Below are 20,205 nucleotides of genomic sequence, written 5' to 3'. Positions count from 1 at the left end.
CCTCCGTCTCACCTGATGGTCCCGCCTCCGACGCCTCCGTCTCACCTGATGGTCACGCTCACCTGATGGTCACGCCTCCGTCTCACCTGATGGTCTCGCCTCCGTCTCACCTGATGGTCCCGCCTCCGTCTCACCTGAGCAGTGAAAAAGGTGTGCAGTTTGTGGGCGTCGGCCTTCATCCGACTGGCCCCGCCCTCCTGATCTTCGTGATTCTGCTTTCTGGACTTCAGCAGGTTTTTCACAAAACGCAGTGCCACCTCCTGGTGAAGGCGATTCAGCACAATCTGAAAAGAGACCAAAATCAGAACTAAACTGGCTCTAAACAGAGTCTAAACTGAGTCTAAGCTGAGTCTAAACTGGCTCTAACCCAGATCTAAAGAGAAACCAGAAGCAGGTTTAAACCAGGAATAGACTAGAGCTACGATCCGGCATTGTTTTACCTGGCGACAGGTGCCGTTACCTGGCGACAGGTGCCGTTACCTTGCGACAGGTGGGTTTCAGGTCCTGCAGTTGGTCCAGTTTAGGACTCAGAAAGTCCAGGAGAAAGTCCAGGACGTCCAGAGTCCCAGAGAGCCAGGGCTGAGTCCAGAGTCCAGACAGAAGCGTCTGAAATCAGACCACAAACTTTACATTCAGGCCTTAAGTGAAGCAGCCAAGAAACTTTGAGACTTTTTTACTTTTCACTGCCAAAAATTACATATTTGAGATAAACAAGTCTTTATCTTGTCTTTGAATGCATCAGATTCAAACCTTTAGTCGCTTCATAAAACGACTAGAGTCAAGTCAGTGACCAGGGGCCCGTCAGTGACCAGGGGCCCGTCAGTGACCAGGGGTCCGTCAGTGACCAGTGACCGTCAGTGACCAGGGGCCCGTCAGTGACCGTCAGTGACCAGGGGCCCGTCAGTGACCAGGGGCCCGTCAGTGACCAGTGACCGTCAGTGACCAGGGGCCCGTCAGTGACCAGGGGTCCGTCAGTGACCAGTGACCGTCAGTGACCAGGGGCCCGTCAGTGACCGTCAGTGACCAGGGGCCCGTCAGTGACCAGGGGCCCGTCAGTGACCAGTGACCGTCAGTGACCAGGGGCCCGTCAGTGACCGTCAGTGACCAGGGGCCCGTCAGTGACCGTCAGTGACCAGGGGCCCGTCAGTGACCAGTGACCGTCAGTGACCAGGGGCCTGTCAGTGACCGTCAGTGACCAGGGGCCTGTCAGTGACCGTCAGTGACCAGGGGCCCGTCAGTGACCAGGGGCCCATCAGTGACCGTCAGTGACCAGGGGCCTGTCAGTGACCGTCAGTGACCAGGGGCCCGTCAGTGACCGTCAGTGACCAGGGGCCTGTCAGTGACCGTCAGTGACCAGGGGCCCGTCAGTGACCAGGGGCCCATCAGTGACCAGGGGCCCAGGATGTAGTGAGCATTTTCCAAAAATGTATAGTTTATATTTGAAAAAAGCTTATGAATATAAATATTATAAATATAAATCTTCTTTCTTGTGACTTTCTCTGTTTCTGACGTTTAAACATTTGGTGTCGATTTCCCCCAAATGAACAAAAAAACGTTGCGAGAGAAAAAATCCACTGAAACGTGAAACAGGAAGTGAAACTATGACCACAGCAAAGCTCCGCCCACCAAACGTCGGCCATATTGGTTCAAAATTGGCAACACAATGTGGTACTTTTACAAACTCCTCCCACAGCGTTGATGAAACGTGTTGAGGGCGGGGCCGGGTCTCTGAGGGGCGGGGCTGGGTCTCTGAGCGGAGAAGCCGCAAAATGTAGCTAGAATTTCAGAAATTTCCCAATTATAAAATTTGGGTCACGTCTCCTGCATTTGTAACGTCTCGATTCTCCTGTAACTCCTGCTCACAGCAGGTCCTAAAAGCTCCATAAAAAGCTTTAACTGGTTGAAAATGCAGCAGCAAGATTACAACAGCAACTAAAAGAAGAGAACACATTACGCCGGTGCTGGAGTCTCTTCACTGGCTCCTGTCCGGTTTAGAATCACATTTAAACTCCTCCTGATTTACAAAGCCATAAATGACATGGCCCCTCCCACCTCAAAGATGCTATAGAACCATCTCATCCAATCAGAGCTCTTCACTCTCAATGCTGGACTTCTGGTGGTCCCAAGAGTCTCTAAAAGCACAGTAGGAGGTAGAGCCTTCTGGTGGTGCCAAGAGTCTCTAAAAGCACAGTAGGAGGTAGAGCCTTCTGGTGGTGCCAAGAGTCTCTAAAAGCACAGTAGGAGGTAGAGCCTTCTGGTGGTCCCAAGAGTCTCTAAAAGCACAGTAGGAGGTACAGCCTTCTGGTGGTTCCAAGAGTCTCTAAAAGCACAGTAGGAGGTAGAGCCTTCTGGTGGTGCCAAGAGTCTCTAAAAGCACAGTAGGAGGTAGAGCCTTCTGGTGGTCCCAAGAGTCTCTAAAAGCACAGCAGGAGGTACAGCCTTCTGGTGGTTCCAAGAGTCTCTAAAAGCACAGTAGGAGGTACAGCCTTCTGGTGGTTCCAAGAGTCTCTAAAAGCACAGTAGGAGGTAGAGCCTTTTGGTGGTGCCAAGAGTCTCTAAAAGCACAGTAGAAGGTTGAGTCCTGTCCATGTTAAATATGCTGACACAGTCACTTCATTTAAGTCCAGGCTTAAAATGTTCCTCTTTGAAATGACTTATGGTCAGACTAGTTAGGAACAGAAATATAAACCCACAGTTTCAGCTCCGCTGCCCTAGCAGCAACTCTGGGGGATTTCACTTGTTTTGTTCATCGTCTTTTCTTCTTCTCTCACTTCCTGTCGAGAGTGAAACAGACACATCCATGATGTGGATCCAGATGATCCTGGAGAAACATCTACTCCAGAGGAACGGTTCTCCTCCTGAAGATCTGGTTCTCCTCCTGAAGAACCGGTTCTCCTCCTGAAGATCTGGTTCTACTCCAGATGAACGTTTCTCCTCCTGAAGATCTGGTTCTCCTCCTGAAGAACCGGTTCTCCTCCTGAAGATCTGGTTCTACTCCAGATGAACGGTTCTCCTCCTGAAGATCTGGTTCTCCTCCTGAAGAACCGGTTCTCCTCCTGAAGAACCGGTTCTTCGGTTCTCCTCCTGAAGAAGTTGTTCTCTTCCTGAAGAACCGGTTCTCCTCCTGAAGAACTGGTTCTCCTCCTGAAGATCTGCTTCTCCTACTGAAGAACCGGTTCTCCTCCTGAAGAACCGGTTCTCCTACTGAAGACCCGGTTCTCCTCCTGAAGAACCGGTTCTCCTCCTGAGGATCTGGTTTTCCTACTGAAGAACCGGTTCTCCTCCTGAAGAAGTGGTTCTCCTCCTGAAGATCTGGTTCTCCTCCTGAAGAACCGGTTCTCCTCCTGAAGAACCGGTTCTCCTCCTGAAGAACTGGTTCTCCTACTGAAGAACCGGTTCTCCTCCTGAAGAGGTGGTTCTCTTCCTGAAGAACCGGTTCTCCTCCTGAAGAACCGGTTCTCCTCCTGAAGAACTGGTTCTCCTCCTGAAGAACCAGTTCTCCCCCTGAAGATCTGGTTCTCCTACTGAAGAACCGGTTCTCCTCCTGAAGAGGTGGTTCTCCTCCTGAAGAACTGGTTCTCCTCCTGAAGAACCGGTTCTCCTCCTGAAGAACCGGTTCTCCTCCTGAAGATCCGGTTCTCCTACTGAAGAACCGGTTCTCCTCCTGAAGAACCGGTTCTCCTCCTGAAGAACCGGTTCTCCTCCTGTAGATCTGGTTCTCCTCCTGAGTGGCTCCAGCTCCACTGTCTAACTCTTTCAGGTTTATACTTTTTCTCAAAAAGGTTTTTTGTAGTTTTTCCTGCAGAAGGAGGAGCTAAGGACAGAAGGAGGAGCTAAGGACAGAGGACCTTGGGACATCGCCCTCAGAGGAAACTGTTGTTGTGATTTTGGGCGTTACAAAAATAAATTGAATTGAAATTGATATCTGTAAAGTGTAAAGTTCTGTCAAGTGTAAAGTTCTGTAAAGTGTAAAGTTCTGTAAAGTGTGAAGTTCTGTAAAGTGTAAAGTTCTGTAAAGTTCTGTCAAGTGTAAAGTTCTGTAAAGTTCTGTAAAGTTCTGTAAAGTGTAAAGTTCTGTAAAGTGTAAAGTTCTGTAAAGTGTGAAGTTCTGTAAAGTGTAAAGTTCTGTCAAGTGTAAAGTTCTGTAAAGTGTGAAGTTCTGTCAAGTGTAAAGTTCTGTCAAGTGTAAAGTTCTGTCAAGTGTAAAGTTCTGTAAAGTGTGAAGTTCTGAACTGCCTATTTTTATTGTCATTCTTATTTAGAAGAATTAGAAGATTTAAATTTTTCCTCTTTTGACTAATTCATTGATCATTGTTTTATGTTGAACCCTAAGTTCCTATGTTTGTGAACCCTAAACCTCCTGACTCTGACCCTGACTCTGACCCTGACCCTGACCCTGACCCTGACTCTGACTCTGACCCTGACCCTGACCCTGACCCTGACTTTGACTCTGATTCTAACTCTGACTCTAACTTTGACTCTGACCCTGACCCTGACTCTGACCCTGACTCTGACTTTGACTCTGATTCTGACTCTGACTTTGACTCTGACCCTGACTCTGACTCTATATTTAAAATAAACCAGCTTAGCTTTGTTTTTGTAATATCACCCCCTCTACCCTGGTACGCAATCTCGGTGTCATCATGGACCCCACCCTCTCCTTCACTCCCCATGTCAGCCACATCGTCAAGACCTCATACTTCCACCTCCGCCGCATCGACAAAATCCGACACTGCCTCACCCTCCCCGCTGCTGAATCCCTCATCCATGCCTTCATCTCCTCCCGCCTCGACTACTGCAACTCCCTCCTCACTGGCATCTCCTCCCATTCCCTCCACAGACTCCAAATGGTCCAAAACTCCGCTGCCCGCCTCCTCACCCACACCCGCCTCCTCACCCACACCCGCCTCCTCACCCACACCCGCCTCCTCACCCACACCCGGTCCCGTGATCACATCACTCCCGTTCTCCGCTCTCTCCACTCTCTCCCCATCAACCAGCGCATAAACTTTAAAATACTCCTCCTCACCTTCAAAGCTCTTCACCACCTTGCCCCCCCCTACCTGTCTGACCTCCTCATCCCCCACCGCCCCACCCGAGCTCTCCGATCCTCCTCCTCTCTCACCCTGACTGCACCAACATCCCGACTCAAAACTTTTGGCGACAGAGCGTTCTCCCGAACAGCACCCCGACTCTGGAACTCCCTCCCCCAACCTGTCCGCCACTCTCCCTCACTCACAACATTCAAATCCCGCCTAAAAACATGACCTCTTCACCCAAGCCTATGACCTCCCCTCCCCCTAGCCTCCTCTACCCCATTGCCTACTCTTCTACCCCCTGTTACATCCCCATCTTTTTCTCTCTACTTCTTCTGTCTTGTTCATTTTATCTGTATATTAATGTGTTCTGTACGTGTTGTCCCCCCTGTCTGTAAATACCCCCCTTTTTTTATTATGTTCAGCGTCTTTGGGTCACTGAAAAGCGCTATATAAATAAAAGTTATTATTATTATTATTATTATTATTGTAGCCACAGGCCATAAGTCCCCTCACACCCATGTGGGTCAAGTGTCACCCACTAAGCTGTGATTGGACGGTCTGACTCACCTTTAGCTGTGACTGGACATTGCTGGTCAGACTACAGTACCCACAATCCCTCAGGGCTGAGAGAGCGTCCAAACATCGGCGTCTCAGAGCGACATTCATCTCCTGACTTTGACTCAGTCTCTGAAGAACAGAAGCTTTGACTCAGGACAAACAAACTCACAAAGAAACTAAGAAATGAAGTGTGTTTGACCTGAGCTGCTCCTCACACACGAGCTGAGCTTTGACCACACGCGCAGTGTTAATCTGGTTCTCCTTCAGGTTCTCCTTCAGGTTCTCCTTCAGGTTCTCCTTCAGGTTCTCCTTCAGGAACTCTTCCAGAGAGTGCCTGTAACTGCAGAAAACAGGTGTTAGTCCACACAACAGACCTCAAGCTTCTGCACTGCGCAGTGCGTAGACCACGTGATGTGGAGACGACTTCCACACCAATTTGCTCCTCCCACAAACTGAGACTCTCCTGTAAGTTCTGCACAAACTGAGACTCTCCTGTAAGTTCTGCATAAATTGAGACTCTCCTGTAAGTTCTGCACAAACTGAGACTCTCCTGTAAGTTCTGCACAAACTGAGACTCTCCTGTAAGTTCTGCACAAATTGAGAATCCTGTAAGTTCTGCACAAACTGAGACTCTCCTTTAAGTTTTGCACAAACTGAGACTCTCCTGTAAGTTCTGCACAAACTGAGACTCTCCTGTAAGTTCTGCATAAATTGAGACTCTCCTGTAAGTTCTGCACAAACTGAGACTCTCCTGTAAGTTCTGCACAAATTGAGAATCCTGTAAGTTCTGCACAAACTGAGACTCTCCTTTAAGTTTTGCACAAACTGAGACTCTCCTGTAAGTTCTGCACAAACTGAGACACTCCTGTAAGTTCTGCACAAACTGAGACTCCTGTAAGTTCTGCACAAACCGAGACCCTACTGTAAGTTCTGCACAAATTGAGAATCCTGTAAGTTCTGCACGAACTTAGACCCTCCTGTAAGTTCTGCACAAATTGAGAATCCTGTAAGTTCTGCACAAACTGAGACTCTCCTTTAAGTTATGCAAAAACTGATACTCTCCTGTAAGTTCTGCACAAACTGAGACACTCCTGTAAGTTCTGCACAACCTGAGGGTCCTGTAAGTTCTGCACAATCTGGGACTCTCCTGTAAGTTCTGCACAAACTGAGACTCCTGTAAGTTCTGCACAAACTGAGACCCTACTGTAAGTTCTGCACAAATTGAGAATCCTGTAAGTTCTGCACGAACTTAGACCCTCCTGTAAGTTCTGCACAAACTGAGACTTTCCTTTAAGTTCTGCACAAACTGAGACTCTCTTTTAAGTTCTGCACAAACTGAGACTCTCTTGTAAGTTCTTCACAAACTGAGAGTCCTGTAAGTTCTGCACAAACTGACACTCTCCTATAAGTTCTGAACAAACTTAGACCCTCCTGTAAGTTCTGCACGGACTGAGACCCTCCTGTAAGTTCTGCACAAACTGAGACTCTCCTGTAAGTTCTGCACAAACTTAGACCCTCCTGTAAATTCTGCACAGACTGAGACCCTCCTGTAAGTTCTGCACAGACTGAGACCCTCCTGTAAGTTCTGCACAAACTGAGACTCTCCTGCAAGTTCTGCACAAACTATGACTCTCTTGTAAGTTCTGCAAAATCTGAGACTCTCCTGCAAGTTCTGCACAAACTGAGAGTCCTGTAAGTTCTGTTCAAACTGAGACTCTTCTGTAAGTTCTGCAGGGACTGAGACTCTCCTGTAAGTTCTGCACAAACTTAAACTCTCCTGTAAGTTCAGCAAAAACTGAGACCTTCCTGTAAGATTTGCACAAACTGAGACCCTCCTGTAAGTTCTGCACAAACTGAGATTCTCCTGTAAGTTCTGCACATATTGAGAATCCTGTAAGTTCTGCACAAACTGAGACTCTCCTGTAAGTTCTGCACAAACGGAGACTCTCCTGTAAGTTCTGCCCAAACTGAGACCCTCCTGTAAGTTCTGCACAAACTGAGACCCTCCTGTAAGTTCTGCACAAACTGAGACCCTCCTGTAAGTTCTGCACAAACTGAGACTCTCCTGTAAGTTTTGCACCAACTGAAACTCCTGTAAGTTCTGCACAAACTGAGACCCTCCTGTAAGTTCTGCACAAACTGAGACTCTCCTGTAAGTTCTGCAAAAACGGAGACTCTCCTGTAAGTTCTGCCCAAACTGAGACCTTCCTGTAAGTTTTGCACAAATTGTGAACCTCCTGTAAGTTCTGCACAAACTGAGATTCTCCTGTAAGTTCTGCACAAATTAAGAATCCTGTAAGTTCTCAGCAAACTGAAACCCTCCTGTAAGTTCTGAAAATCTGAAACCCTCCTGTCAGTTCTGCACAAACTGAGAGTCCTATAAGTTCAACACAAACTGAGAGTCCTGTAAGTTCTGCACAAACTTAGACCATCCTCTAAGTTCTGCACTAACCGAGACCCTCCTGTAAGTTCTGCACAAACTGAGACTCTCCTGTAAGTTCTGCACAAACTGAGACTCTCCCATAAGTTTTGCACAAATTGAGACTCTCTTTTAAGTTCTGCACAAACTGAGACTCTCCTGCAAGTTCTGCACAAACTGAGAGTCCTGTAAGTTCTGCACAAACTGAGAGTCCTGTAAGTTCTGCATGAACTGAGACCCTCATGTAAGCTCTGCACAAACTGAGACTCTCCTGTAAGTTCTGCACAAACTGAGACCCTCCTGTAAGTTTTGCACAAACTGACACTTCTCTGTAAGTTCTGCACAAACTGAGACTCTCCTGTAAGTTCTGCACAAACTTAGACACTCCTGTAAGTTCTGCACAGACTGAGACTCTCTTGTAAGTTCTAAACAAACTGAGACTCTCCTGTCAGTTCTGCCCAAACTGAGACTCTCCTGTAAGTTCTGCACAAACTGAGACCCTCTTGTAAGTTCTGCACAAACTGAGACTCTCCTGTAAGTTCTGCACAAACTTAGACCCTCCTGTAAGTTCTGCACAAACTGAGACTCTCCTGTAAGTTCTGCACATATTGAGAATCCTTTAAGTTCTGCACAAACTGAGACTCTCCTGTAAAATCTGCACAAACGGAGATTCTCATGTAAGTTCTGCCCAAACTTAGACCCTCCTGTAAGTTCTGCACAAACTGAGACCCTCCTGTAAGTTCTGCACAAACTGAGACCCTCCTGTAAGTTCTGCACAAACTGAGACTCTCCTGTAAGTTTTGCACCAACTGAAACTCCTGTAAGTTCTGCACAAACTGAGACCCTCCTGTAAGTTCTGCACTAACTGAAACTCTCCTGTAAGTTCTGCAAAAACTGAGACTCTCTTGTAAGTTCGGCAAAAACTGAGACCCTCCTGTAGGTTCTGCCCAAACTGAGACTCTCCTGTAAGTTTTGCACAAACTGAGACTCTCCTGCAAGTTCTGTACAAACTGAGACTCTATTGTAAGTTCTGCACAAACTGAGACTCTCCTGCAAGTTCTGCACAAACTGAGACTCTCTTGTAAGTTCTGCAAAAACTGAGACTCTCCTGCAAGTTCTGCACAAACTGAGAGTCCTGTAAGTTCTGTTCAAACTGAGACTCTTCTGTAAGTTCTGCACAGACTGAGAGTCCTGTAAGTTCTGCACAAACTGAGACCCTCCTGTAAGTTCTGCACAAACTGAGACCCTCCTGTAAGTTCTGCACAAACTGAGAGTCCTGTAAGTTCTGCACAAACTGAGAGTCCTGTAAGTTCTGCACAAACTGAGAGTCCTGTAAGTTCTCAAAAAAAACTGAGACCCTCATGTAAGTTTTGCACAAACTGAGACTCCCCTGTAAGTTCTGCACAAACTTAGACACTCCTGTAACTTCTGCACGGACTGAGACCCTCCTGTAAGCTCTGCACAAACCGTGACTCTCCGTTAAGTTCTGCACAAACAGAGACTCTCCTGTAAGTTCTGCCCAAACTGAGACCCTCCTGTAAGTTCTGCACAAACTGAGACCCTCCTGTAAGTTCTGCACAAACTGAGAGTCCTGTAAGTTCTGCACAAACTGAGAGTACTGTAAGTTCTCAAAAAAAACTGAGACCCTCATGTAAGTTTTGCACAAACTGAGACTCCCCTGTAAGTTCTGCACAAACTTAGACACTCCTGTAACTTCTGCACGGACTGAGACTCTCCTGTAAGTTCTAAACAAACTGAGACTCTCCTGTAAGATCTGCACAGACTGAGACCCTCCTGTAAGTTTTGCACAGACTAAGACTCTCCTGTAAGTTCTAAACAAACTGAGACTCTCCTGTAAGTTCTGCCCAAACTGAGACTCTCCTGTAAGTTTTGCACAAACTGAGACTCTCCTGCAAGTTCTGTACAAACTGAGACTCTATTGTAAGTTCTGCACAAACTGAGACTCTCCTGCAAGTTCTGCACAAACTGAGACTCTCTTGTAAGTTTTGCAAAAACTGAGACTCTACTGCAAGTTCTGCACAAACTGAGAGTCCTGTAAGTTCTGTTCAAACTGAGACTCTTCTGTAAGTTCTGCACAGACTGAGACCCTCCTGTAAGCTCTGCACAAACCGTGACTCTCCGTTAAGTTCTGCACAAACAGAGACTCTCCTGTAAGTTCTGCCCAAACTGAGACCCTCCTGTAAGTTCTGCACAAACTGAGAGTCCTGTAAGTTCTGCACAAACTGAGAGTCCTGTAAGTTCTCAAAAAAAAACTGAGACCCTCATGTAAGTTTTGCACAAACTGAGACTCCCCTGTAAGTTCTGCACAAACTTAGACACTCCTGTAACTTCTGCACGGACTGAGACTCTCCTGTAAGATCTGCACAGACTGAGACCCTCCTGTAAGTTCTGCACAGACTGAGACTCTCCTGTAAGTTCTGCACAGACTGAGACCCTCCTGTAAGTTCTGCACAAACTGAGACTCTCCTGTAAGTTCTGCACAAACTTAGACCCTCCTGTAAGTTCTGCACAGACTGAGACCCTCCTGTAAGTTCTGCACAAACTGACACTGTCCTGTAAGTTTGGCCCAAACTGAGACTCTCCTGTAAGTTCTGCACAAACTGAGACCCCCCTGTAAGTTTTGCACTAACTGAGACTCCTCTGTAAGTTCTGCACAAACTGAGACTCTCCTGTAAGTTCTGCACAAACTTAGACACTCCTGTAACTTCTGCACGGACTGAGACTCTCCTGTAAGTTCTGCACAGACTGAGACTCTCCTGTAAGTTCTAAACAAACTGAGACTCTCCTGTCAGTTCTGCCCAAACTGAGACTCTCCTGTAAGTTCTGCACAAACTGAAACCATCCTGTAAGTTCTGCACAAACTGAGACTCTCCTGTAAGTTCTGCACAAACGGAGACTCTCCTGTAAGTTCTGCCCAAACTGAGACCCTCCTGTAAGTTCTGCACAAACTGAGACCCTCCTGTAAGTTCTGCACAAACTGAGTCCCTCCTGTAAGTTCTGCACAAACTGAGACTCTCCTGTAAGTTTTGCACCAACTGAAACTCCTGTAAGTTCTGCACAAACTGAGACCCTCCTGTAAGTTCTGCACAAACTGAAACTCTCCTGTAAGTTCTGCAAAAACTGAGACTCTCTTGTAAGTTCGGCAAAAACTGAGACCCTCCTGTAGGTTCTGCCCAAACTGAGACTCTCCTGTAAGTTTTGCACAAACTGAGACTCTCCTGTAAGTTCTGCACAAACTGAGACTCTATTGTAAGTTCTGCAAAAACTGAGACTCTCCTGCAAGTTCTGCACAAACTGAGACTCTCTTGTAAGTTCTGCAAAAACTGAGACTCTCCTGCAAGTTCTGCACAAACTGAGAGTCCTGTAAGTTCTGTTCAAACTGAGACTCTTCTGTAAGTTCTGCACAGACTGAGAGTCCTGTAAGTTCTGCACAAACTGAGACCCTCCTGTAAGTTCTGCACAAACTGAGACCCTCCTGTAAGTTCTGCACAAACTGAGAGTCCTGTAAGTTTTGCACAAACTGAGAGTCCTGTAAGTTCTCAAAAAAAACTGAGACCCTCATGTAAGTTCTGCACAAACTGAGACTCCCCTTTAAGTTCTGCACAAACTTAGACACTCCTGTAAGTTCTGCACAGACTGAGACTCTCCTGTAAGTTCTAAACAAACTGAGACTCTCCTGTAAGTTCTGCCCAAACTGAGACCCTCCTGTCAGTTCTGCCCAAACTGAGACTCTCCTGTAAGTTCTGCACAAACTGAGACCCTCCTGTAAGTTCTGCACAAACTGAGACTCTCCTGTAAGTTCTGCACAAACTTAGACCCTCCTGTAAGTTCTGCACAAACTGAGATTCTCCTGTAAGTTCTGCACATATTGAGAATCCTGTAAGTTCTGCCCAAACTGAGACCTTCCTGTAAGTTTTGCACAAATTGTGAACCTTCTGTAAGTTCTCAGCACACTGAGACCCTCCTGTAAATTCTGCACAAACTTAGATTCTCCTGTAAGTTCTGCACAAATTAAGAATCCTGTAAGTTCTCAGCAAACTGAAACCCTCCTGTAAGTTCTGAAAATCTGAAACCCTCCTGTAAGTTCTGCAAAAACTGAAACTCTCCTGTCAGTTCTGCACAAACTGAGAGTCCTATAAGTTCAACACAAACTGAGAGTCCTGTAAGTTCTGCACAAACTTAGACCATCCTCTAAGTTCTGCACTAACCGAGACCCTCCTGTAAGTTCTGAACAAACTGAGACTCTCCTGTAAGTTCTGCACAAACTGAGACTCTCCCATAAGTTTTGCACAAATTGAGACTCTCTTTTAAGTTCTGCACAAACTGAGACTCTCCTGCAAGTTCTGCACAAACTGAGAGTCCTGTAAGTTCTGCACAAACTGAGAGTCCTGTAAGTTCTGCATGAACTGAGACCCTCATGTAAGCTCTGCACAAACTGAGACTCTCCTGTAAGTTCTGCACAAACTGAGACCCTCCTGTAAGTTTTGCACAAACTGAGACTCCTCTGTAAGTTCTGCACAAACTGAGACTCTCCTGTAAGTTCTGCACAAACTTAGACTCTCCTGTCAGTTCTAACCAAACTGAGACTCTCCTGTAAGTTCTGCACAAACTGAGACCCTCCTGTAAGTTCTGCACAAACTGAGACTCTCCTGTAAGTTCTGCACAAACTTAGACCCTCCTGTAAGTTCTGCACAAACTGAGATTCTCCTGTAAGTTCTGCACATATTGAGAATCCTGTAAGTTCTGCACAAACTGAGACTCTCCTGTAAGTTCTGCACAAACGGAGATTCTCCTGTAAGTTCTGCCCAAACTTAGACCCTCCTGTAAGTTCTGCACAAACTGAGACCCTCCTGTAAGTTCTGCACAAACTGAGACCCTCCTGTAAGTTCTGCACAAACTGAGACTCTCCTGTAAGTTTTGCACCAACTGAAACTCCTGTAAGTTCTGCACAAACTGAGACCCTTCTGTAAGTTCTGCACAAACTGAAACTCTCCTGTAAGTTCTGCAAAAACTGAGACTCTCTTGTAAGTTCGGCAAAAACTGAGACTCTCCTTTAGGTTCTGCCCAAACTGAGACTCTCCTGTAAGTTTTGCACAAACTGAAACTCTCCTGCAAGTTCTGTACAAACTGAGACTCTATTGTAAGTTCTGCAAAAACTGAGACTCTCCTGCAAGTTCTGCACAAACTGAGACTCTCTTGTAAGTTCTGCAAAAACTGAGACTCTCCTGCAAGTTCTGCACAAACTGAGAGTCCTGTAAGTTCTGTTCAAACTGAGACTCTTCTGTAAGTTCTGCACAGACTGAGAGTCCTGTAAGTTCTGCACAAACTGAGACCCTCCTGTAAGTTCTGCACAAACTGAGACCCTCCTGTAAGTTCTGCACAAACTGAGAGTCCTGTAAGTTCTGCACAAACTGAGAGTCCTGTAAGTTCTCAAAAAAAACTGAGACCCTCATGTAAGTTCTGCACAAACTGAGACTCCCCTTTCAGTTCTGCACAAACTTAGACACTCCTGTAAGTTCTGCACAGACTGACACCCTCCTGTAAGTTCTGCACAGACTGAGACTCTCCTGTAAGTTCTAAACAAACTGAGACTCTCCTGTAAGTTCTGCCCAAACTGAGACCCTCCTGTCAGTTCTGCCCAAACTGAGACTCTCCTGTAAGTTCTGCACAAACTGAGACCCTCCTGTAAGTTCTGCACAAACTGAGACTCTCCTGTAAGTTCTGCACAAACTTAGACCCTCCTGTAAGTTCTGCACAAACTGAGATTCTCCTGTAAGTTCTGCACATATTGAGAATCCTGTAAGTTCTGCACAAACTGAGACTCTCCTGTAAGTTCTGCACAAACGGAGACTCTCCTGTAAGTTCTGCCCAAACTTAGACCCTCCTGTAAGTTCTGCACAAACTGAGACCCTCCTGTAAGTTCTGCACAAACTGAGACTCTCCTGTAAGTTCTGCACAAACTGAGACTCTCCTGTAAGTTTTGCACCAACTGAAACTCCTGTAAGTTCTGCACAAACTGAGACCCTCCTGTAAGTTCTGCACAAACTGAAACTCTCCTGTAAGTTCTGCAAAAACTGAGACTCTCTTGTAAGTTCGGCAAAAACTGAGACCCTCCTGTAGGTTCTGCCCAAACTGAGACTCTCCTGTAAGTTTTGCACAAACTGAGACTCTCCTGCAAGTTCTGTACAAACTGAGACTCTATTGTAAGTTCTGCACAAACTGAGACTCTCCTGCAAGTTCTGCACAAACTGAGACTCTCTTGTAAGTTCTGCAAAAACTGAGACTCTCCTGCAAGTTCTGCACAAACTGAGAGTCCTGTAAGTTCTGTTCAGACTGAGACTCTTCTGTAAGTTCTGCACAGACTGATAGTCCTGTAAGTTCTGCACAAACTGAGACCATCCTGTAAGTTCTGCACAAACTGAGACCCTCCTGTAAGTTCTGCACAAACTGAGAGTCCTGTAAGTTCTGCACAAACTGAGAGTCCTGTAAGTTCTCAAAAAAAACTGAGACCCTCATGTAAGTTCTGCACAAACTGAGACTCCCCTGTAAGTTCTGCACAAACTTAGACACTCCTGTAAGTTCTGCACAGACTGACACCCTCCTGTAAGTTCTGCACAGACTGAGACTCTCCTGTAAGTTCTAAACAAACTGAGACTCTCCTGTAAGTTCTGCCCAAACTGAGACTCTCTTGTAAGTTCTGCACAGACTGAGACCCTCCTGTAAGTTCTGCACAAACTGAGACTCTCCTGTAAGTTCTGCACAAACTTAGACCCTCCTGTAAGTTCTGCACACACTGAGACCCTCCTGTAAGATCTGCACAAACTGAGAGTCCTGTAAGTTCTGCACAAACTGAGACACTCCTGTAACTTCTGCACGGACTGAGACTCTCCTGTAAGATCTGCACAGACTGAGACCCTCCTGCAAGTTCTGCACAGACTGAGACTCTCCTGTAAGTTCTAAACAAGCTGAGACTCTCCTGTAAGTTCTGCCCAAACTGAGACTCTTCTGTAAGTTCTGCACAGACTGAGACCCTCCTGTAAGCTCTGCACAAACCGTGACTCTCCGTTAAGTTCTGCACAAACAGAGACTCTCCTGTAAGTTCTGCCCAAACTGAGACCCTCCTGTAAGTTCTGCACAAACTGAGACCCTCCTGTAAGTTCTGCACAAACTGAGAGTCCTGTAAGTTCTGCACAAACTGAGAGTCCTGTAAGTTCTCAAAAAAAACTGAGACCCTCATGTAAGTTTTGCACAAACTGAGACTCCCCTGTAAGTTCTGCACAAACTTAGACACTCCTGTAACTTCTGCACGGACTGAGACTCTCCTGTAAGATCTGCACAGACTGAGACTCTCCTGTAAGTTCTGCACAGACTGAGACCCTCCTGTAAGTTCTGCACAAACTGAGACTCTCCTGTAAGTTCTGCACAAACTTAGACCCTCCTGTAAGTTCTGCACAGACTGAGACCCTCCTGTAAGTTCTGCACAAACTGACACTGTCCTGTAAGTTTGGCCCAAACTGAGACTCTCCTGTAAGTTCTGCACAAACTGAGACCCCCCTGTAAGTTTTGCACTAACTGAGACTCCTCTGTAAGTTCTGCACAAACTGAGACTCTCCTGTAAGTTCTGCACAAACTTAGACACTCCTGTAACTTCTGCACGGACTGAGACTCTCCTGTAAGTTCTAAACAAACTGAGACTCTCCTGTCAGTTCTGCCCAAACTGAGACTCTCCTGTAAGTTCTGCACAAACTGAAACTATCCTGTAAGTTCTGCACAAACTGAGACTCTCCTGTAAGTTCTGCACAAACGGAGACTCTCCTGTAAGTTCTGCCCAAACTGAGACCCTCCTGTAAGTTCTGCACAAACTGAGACCCTCCTGTAAGTTCTGCACAAACTGAGACCCTCCTGTAAGTTCTGCACAAACTGAGACTCTCCTGTAAGTTTTGCACCAACTGAAACTCCTGTAAGTTCTGCACAAACTGAGACCCTCCTGTAAGTTCTGCACAAACTGAAACTCTCCTGTAAGTTCTGCAAAAACTGAGACTCTCTTGTAAGTTCGGCAAAAACTGAGACCCTCCTGTAGGTTCTGCCCAAACTGAGACTCTCCTGTAAGTTTTGCACAAACTGAGACTCTCCTGTAAGTTCTGCACAGACTGAGACCCTCTTGTAAGTTCTGCACAAACTGAGACTCTCCTGTAAGTTCTGCAAAAACGGAGACTCTCCTGTAAGTTCTGCCCAAACTGAGACCTTCCTGTAAGTTTTGCACAAATTGTGAACCTCCTGTAAGTTCTCAGCACACTGAGACCCTCCTGTAAGTTCTGCACAAATTGAGACCCTGCTGTAAGTTCTGCACAAACTGAAACTCTCCTGTCAGTTCTGCACAAACTGAAAGTCCTATAAGTTCAACACAAACTGAGAGTCCTGTAAGTTCTGCACAAACTTAGACCATCGTCTAAGTTCTGCACTAACCGAGACCCTCCTGTAAGTTCTGCACAAACTGAGACTCTCCTGTAAGTTCTGCACAAACTGAGACTCTCCCATAAGTTTTGCACAAATTGAGACTCTCTTTTAAGTTCTGCACAAACTGAGACTCTCCTGCAAGTTCTGCACAAACTGAGAGTCCTGTAAGTTCTGCACAAACTGAGAGTCCTGTAAGTTCTGCATGAACTGAGACCCTCATGTAAGCTCTGCACAAACTGAGACTCTCCTGTAAGTTCTGCACAAACTGAGACCCTCCTGTAAGTTTTGCACAAACTGAGACTCCTCTGTAAGTTCTGCACAAACTGAGACTCTCCTGTAAGTTCTGCACAAACTTAGACACTCCTGTAAGTTCTGCACAGACTGAGACTCTCTTGTAAGTTCTAAACAAACTGAGACTCTCCTGTCAGTTCTGCCCAAACTGAGACTCTCCTGTAAGTTCTGCACAAACTGAGACCCTCCTGTAAGTTCTGCACAAACTGAGACTCTCCTGTAAGTTCTGCACAAACGTAGACCCTCCTGTAAGTTCTGCACAAACTGAGATTCTCCTATAAGTTCTGCACATATTGAGAATCCTGTAAGTTCTGCACAAACTGAGACTCTCCTGTAAGTTCTGCACAAACGGAGATTCTCCTGTAAGTTCTGCCCAAACTTAGACCCTCCTGTAAGTTCTGCACAAACTGAGACCCTCCTGTAAGTTCTGCACAAACTGAGACCCTCCTGTAAGTTCTGCACAAACTGAGACTCTCCTGTAAGTTTTGCACCAACTGAAACTCCTGTAAGTTCTGCACAAACTGAGACCCTCCTGTAAGTTCTGCACAAACTGAAACTCTCCTGTAAGTTCTGCAAAAACTGAGACTCTCTTGTAAGTTCGGCAAAAACTGAGACCCTCCTGTAGGTTCTGCCCAAACTGAGACTCTCCTGTAAGTTTTGCACAAACTGAGACTCTCCTGCAAGTTCTGTACAAACTGAAACTCTATTGTAAGTTCTGCAAAAACTGAGACTCTCCTGCAAGTTCTGCACAAACTGAGACTCTCTTGTAAGTTCTGCAAAAACTGAGACTCTCCTGCAAGTTCTGCACAAACTGAGAGTCCTGTAAGTTCTTTTCAAACTGAGACTCTTCTGTAAGTTCTGCACAGACTGAGAGTCCTGTAAGTTCTGCACAAACTGAGACCCTCCTGTAAGTTCTGCACAAACTGAGAGTCCTGTAAGTTCTGCACAAACTGAGAGTCCTGTAAGTTCTCAAAAAAAACTGAGACCCTCATGTAAGTTCTGCACAAACTGAGACTCCCCTTTAAGTTCTGCACAAACTTAGACACTCCTGTAAGTTCTGCACAGACTGACACCCTCCTGTAAGTTCTGCACAGACTGAGACTCTCCTGTAAGTTCTAAACAAACTGAGACTCTCCTGTAAGTTCTGCCCAAACTGAGACCCTCCTGTCAGTTCTGCCCAAACTGAGACTCTCCTGTAAGTTCTGCACAAACTGAGACCCTCCTGTAAGTTCTGCACAAACTGAGACTCTCCTGTATGTTCTGCACAAACTGAGATTCTCCTGTAAGTTCTGCACATATTGAGAATCCTGTAAGTTCTGCCCAAACTGAGACCTTCCTGTAAGTTTTGCACAAATTGTGAACCTTCTGTAAGTTCTCAGCACACTGAGACCCTCCTGTAAATTCTGCACAAACTGAGATTCTCCTGTAAGTTCTGCACAAATTAAGAATCCTGTAAGTTCTCAGCAAACTGAAACCCTCCTGTAAGTTCTGAAAATCTGAAACCCTCCTGTAAGTTCTGCAAAAACTGAAACTCTCCTGTCAGTTCTGCACAAACTGAGAGTCCTATAAGTTCAACACAAACTGAGAGTCCTCTAAGTTCTGCACTAACCGAGACCCTCCTGTAAGTTCTGCACAAACTGAGACTCTCCTGTAAGTTTTGCACAAATTGAGACTCTCTTTTAAGTTCTGCACAAACTGAGACTCTCCTGAAAGTTCTGCACAAACTGAGAGTCCTGTAAGTTCTGCACAAACTGAGAGTCCTGTAAGTTCTGCATGAACTGAGACCCTCATGTAAGCTCTGCACAAACTGAGACTCTCCTGTAAGTTCTGCACAAACTGAGACCCTCCTGTAAGTTTTGCACAAACTGAGACTCCTCTGTAAGTTCTGCACAAACTGAGACTCTCCTGTAAGTTCTGCACAAACTTAGACTCTCCTGTCAGTTCTGCCCAAACTGAGACTCTCCTGTAAGTTCTGCACAAACTGAGACCCTCCTGTAAGTTCTGCAAAAACTGAGACTCTCCTGTAAGTTCTGCACAAACTTAGACCCTCCTGTAAGTTCTGCACAAACTGAGATTCTCCTGTAAGTTCTGCACATATTGAGAATCCTGTAAGTTCTGCACAAACTGAGACTCTCCTGTAAGTTCTGCACAAACGGAGATTCTCCTGTAAGTTCTGCCCAAACTTAGACCCTCCTGTAAGTTCTGCACAAACTGAGACCCTCCTGTAAGTTCTGCACAAACTGAGACCCTCCTGTAAGTTCTGCACAAACTGAGACTCTCCTGTAAGTTTTGCACCAACTGAAACTCCTGTAAGTTCTGCACAAACTGAGACCCTCCTGTAAGTTCTGCACAAACTGAAACTCTCCTGTAAGTTCTGCAAAAACTGAGACTCTCTTGTAAGTTCGGCAAAAACTGAGACCCTCCTGTAGGTTCTACCCAAACTGAGACTCTATTGTAAGTTCTGCAAAAACTGAGACTCTCCTGCAAGTTCTGCACAAACTGAGACTCTCTTGTAAGTTCTGCAAAAACTGAGACTCTCCTGCAAGTTCTGCACAAACTGACAGTCCTGTAAGTTCTGTTCAAACTGAGACTCTTCTGTAAGTTCTGCACAGACTGAGAGTCCTGTAAGTTCTGCACAAACTGAGACCCTCCTGTAAGTTCTGCACAAACTGAGACCCTCCTGTAAGTTCTGCACAAACTGAGAGTCCTGTAAGTTCTGCACAAACTGAGAGTCCTGTAAGTTCTCAAAAAAAACTGAGACCCTCATGTAAGTTCTGCACAAACTGAGACTCCCCTTTAAGTTCTGCACAAACTTAGACACTCCTGTAAGTTCTGCACAGACTGACACCCTCCTGTAAGTTCTGCACAGACTGAGACTCTCCTGTAAGTTCTAAACAAACTGAGACCCTCCTGTCAGTTCTGCCCAAACTGAGACTCTCCTGTAAGTTCTGCACAAACTGAGACCCTCCTGTAAGTTCTGCACAAACTGAGACTTTCCTGTAAGTTCTGCACAAACTTAGACCCTCCTGTAAGTTCTGCACAAACTGAGATTCTCCTGTAAGTTCTGCACATATTGAGAATCCTGTAAGTTCTGCACAAACTGAGACTCTCCTGTAAGTTCTGCACAAACGGAGACTCTCCTGTAAGTTCTGCCCAAACTTAGACCCTCCTGTAAGTTCTGCACAAACTGAGACCCTCCTGTAAGTTCTGCACAAACTGAGACCCTCCTGTAAGTTCTGCACAAACTGAGACTCTCCTGTAAGTTTTGCACCAACTGAAACTCCTGTAAGTTCTGCACAAACTGAGACCCTCCTGTAAGTTCTGCACAAACTTAAACTCTCCTGTAAGTTCTGCACAAACTGAGACTCTCCTGTAAGTTCTGCACAAACTTAGACCCTCCTGTAAGTTCTGCACAAACTG

General features: G+C 46.0%; 1 protein-coding gene across 1 annotated transcript in view; it reads right to left on the bottom strand.

The window, feature by feature from the left end:
* Positions 1 to 20,205, bottom strand: part of LOC140376661 (exocyst complex component 3-like) — a 480,321-nt gene that overhangs the window by 14,863 nt on the left and 445,253 nt on the right. The window contains exons 6-9 of the mRNA XM_072462138.1: positions 5,797 to 5,937; positions 5,607 to 5,724; positions 481 to 606; positions 135 to 284 (exon numbers count right to left, since the gene is read on the bottom strand). Of these exons, the coding sequence (XP_072318239.1) occupies positions 135 to 284; positions 481 to 606; positions 5,607 to 5,724; positions 5,797 to 5,937 (535 nt within the window). The remainder of the gene's footprint in view (positions 1 to 134; positions 285 to 480; positions 607 to 5,606; positions 5,725 to 5,796; positions 5,938 to 20,205) is intronic.

The sequence above is a fragment of the Eucyclogobius newberryi genome, unplaced genomic scaffold, assembly GCF_026437365.1.
Source record: "Eucyclogobius newberryi isolate DKJ021-1_F unplaced genomic scaffold, fEucNew1.0.hap1 SCAF_38, whole genome shotgun sequence".
Taxonomy (NCBI): domain Eukaryota; kingdom Metazoa; phylum Chordata; class Actinopteri; order Gobiiformes; family Gobiidae; genus Eucyclogobius; species Eucyclogobius newberryi.
The sequence above is the reverse complement of the archived record's forward strand: the minus strand, read 5'-3'. Positions and strand labels throughout refer to the sequence as shown.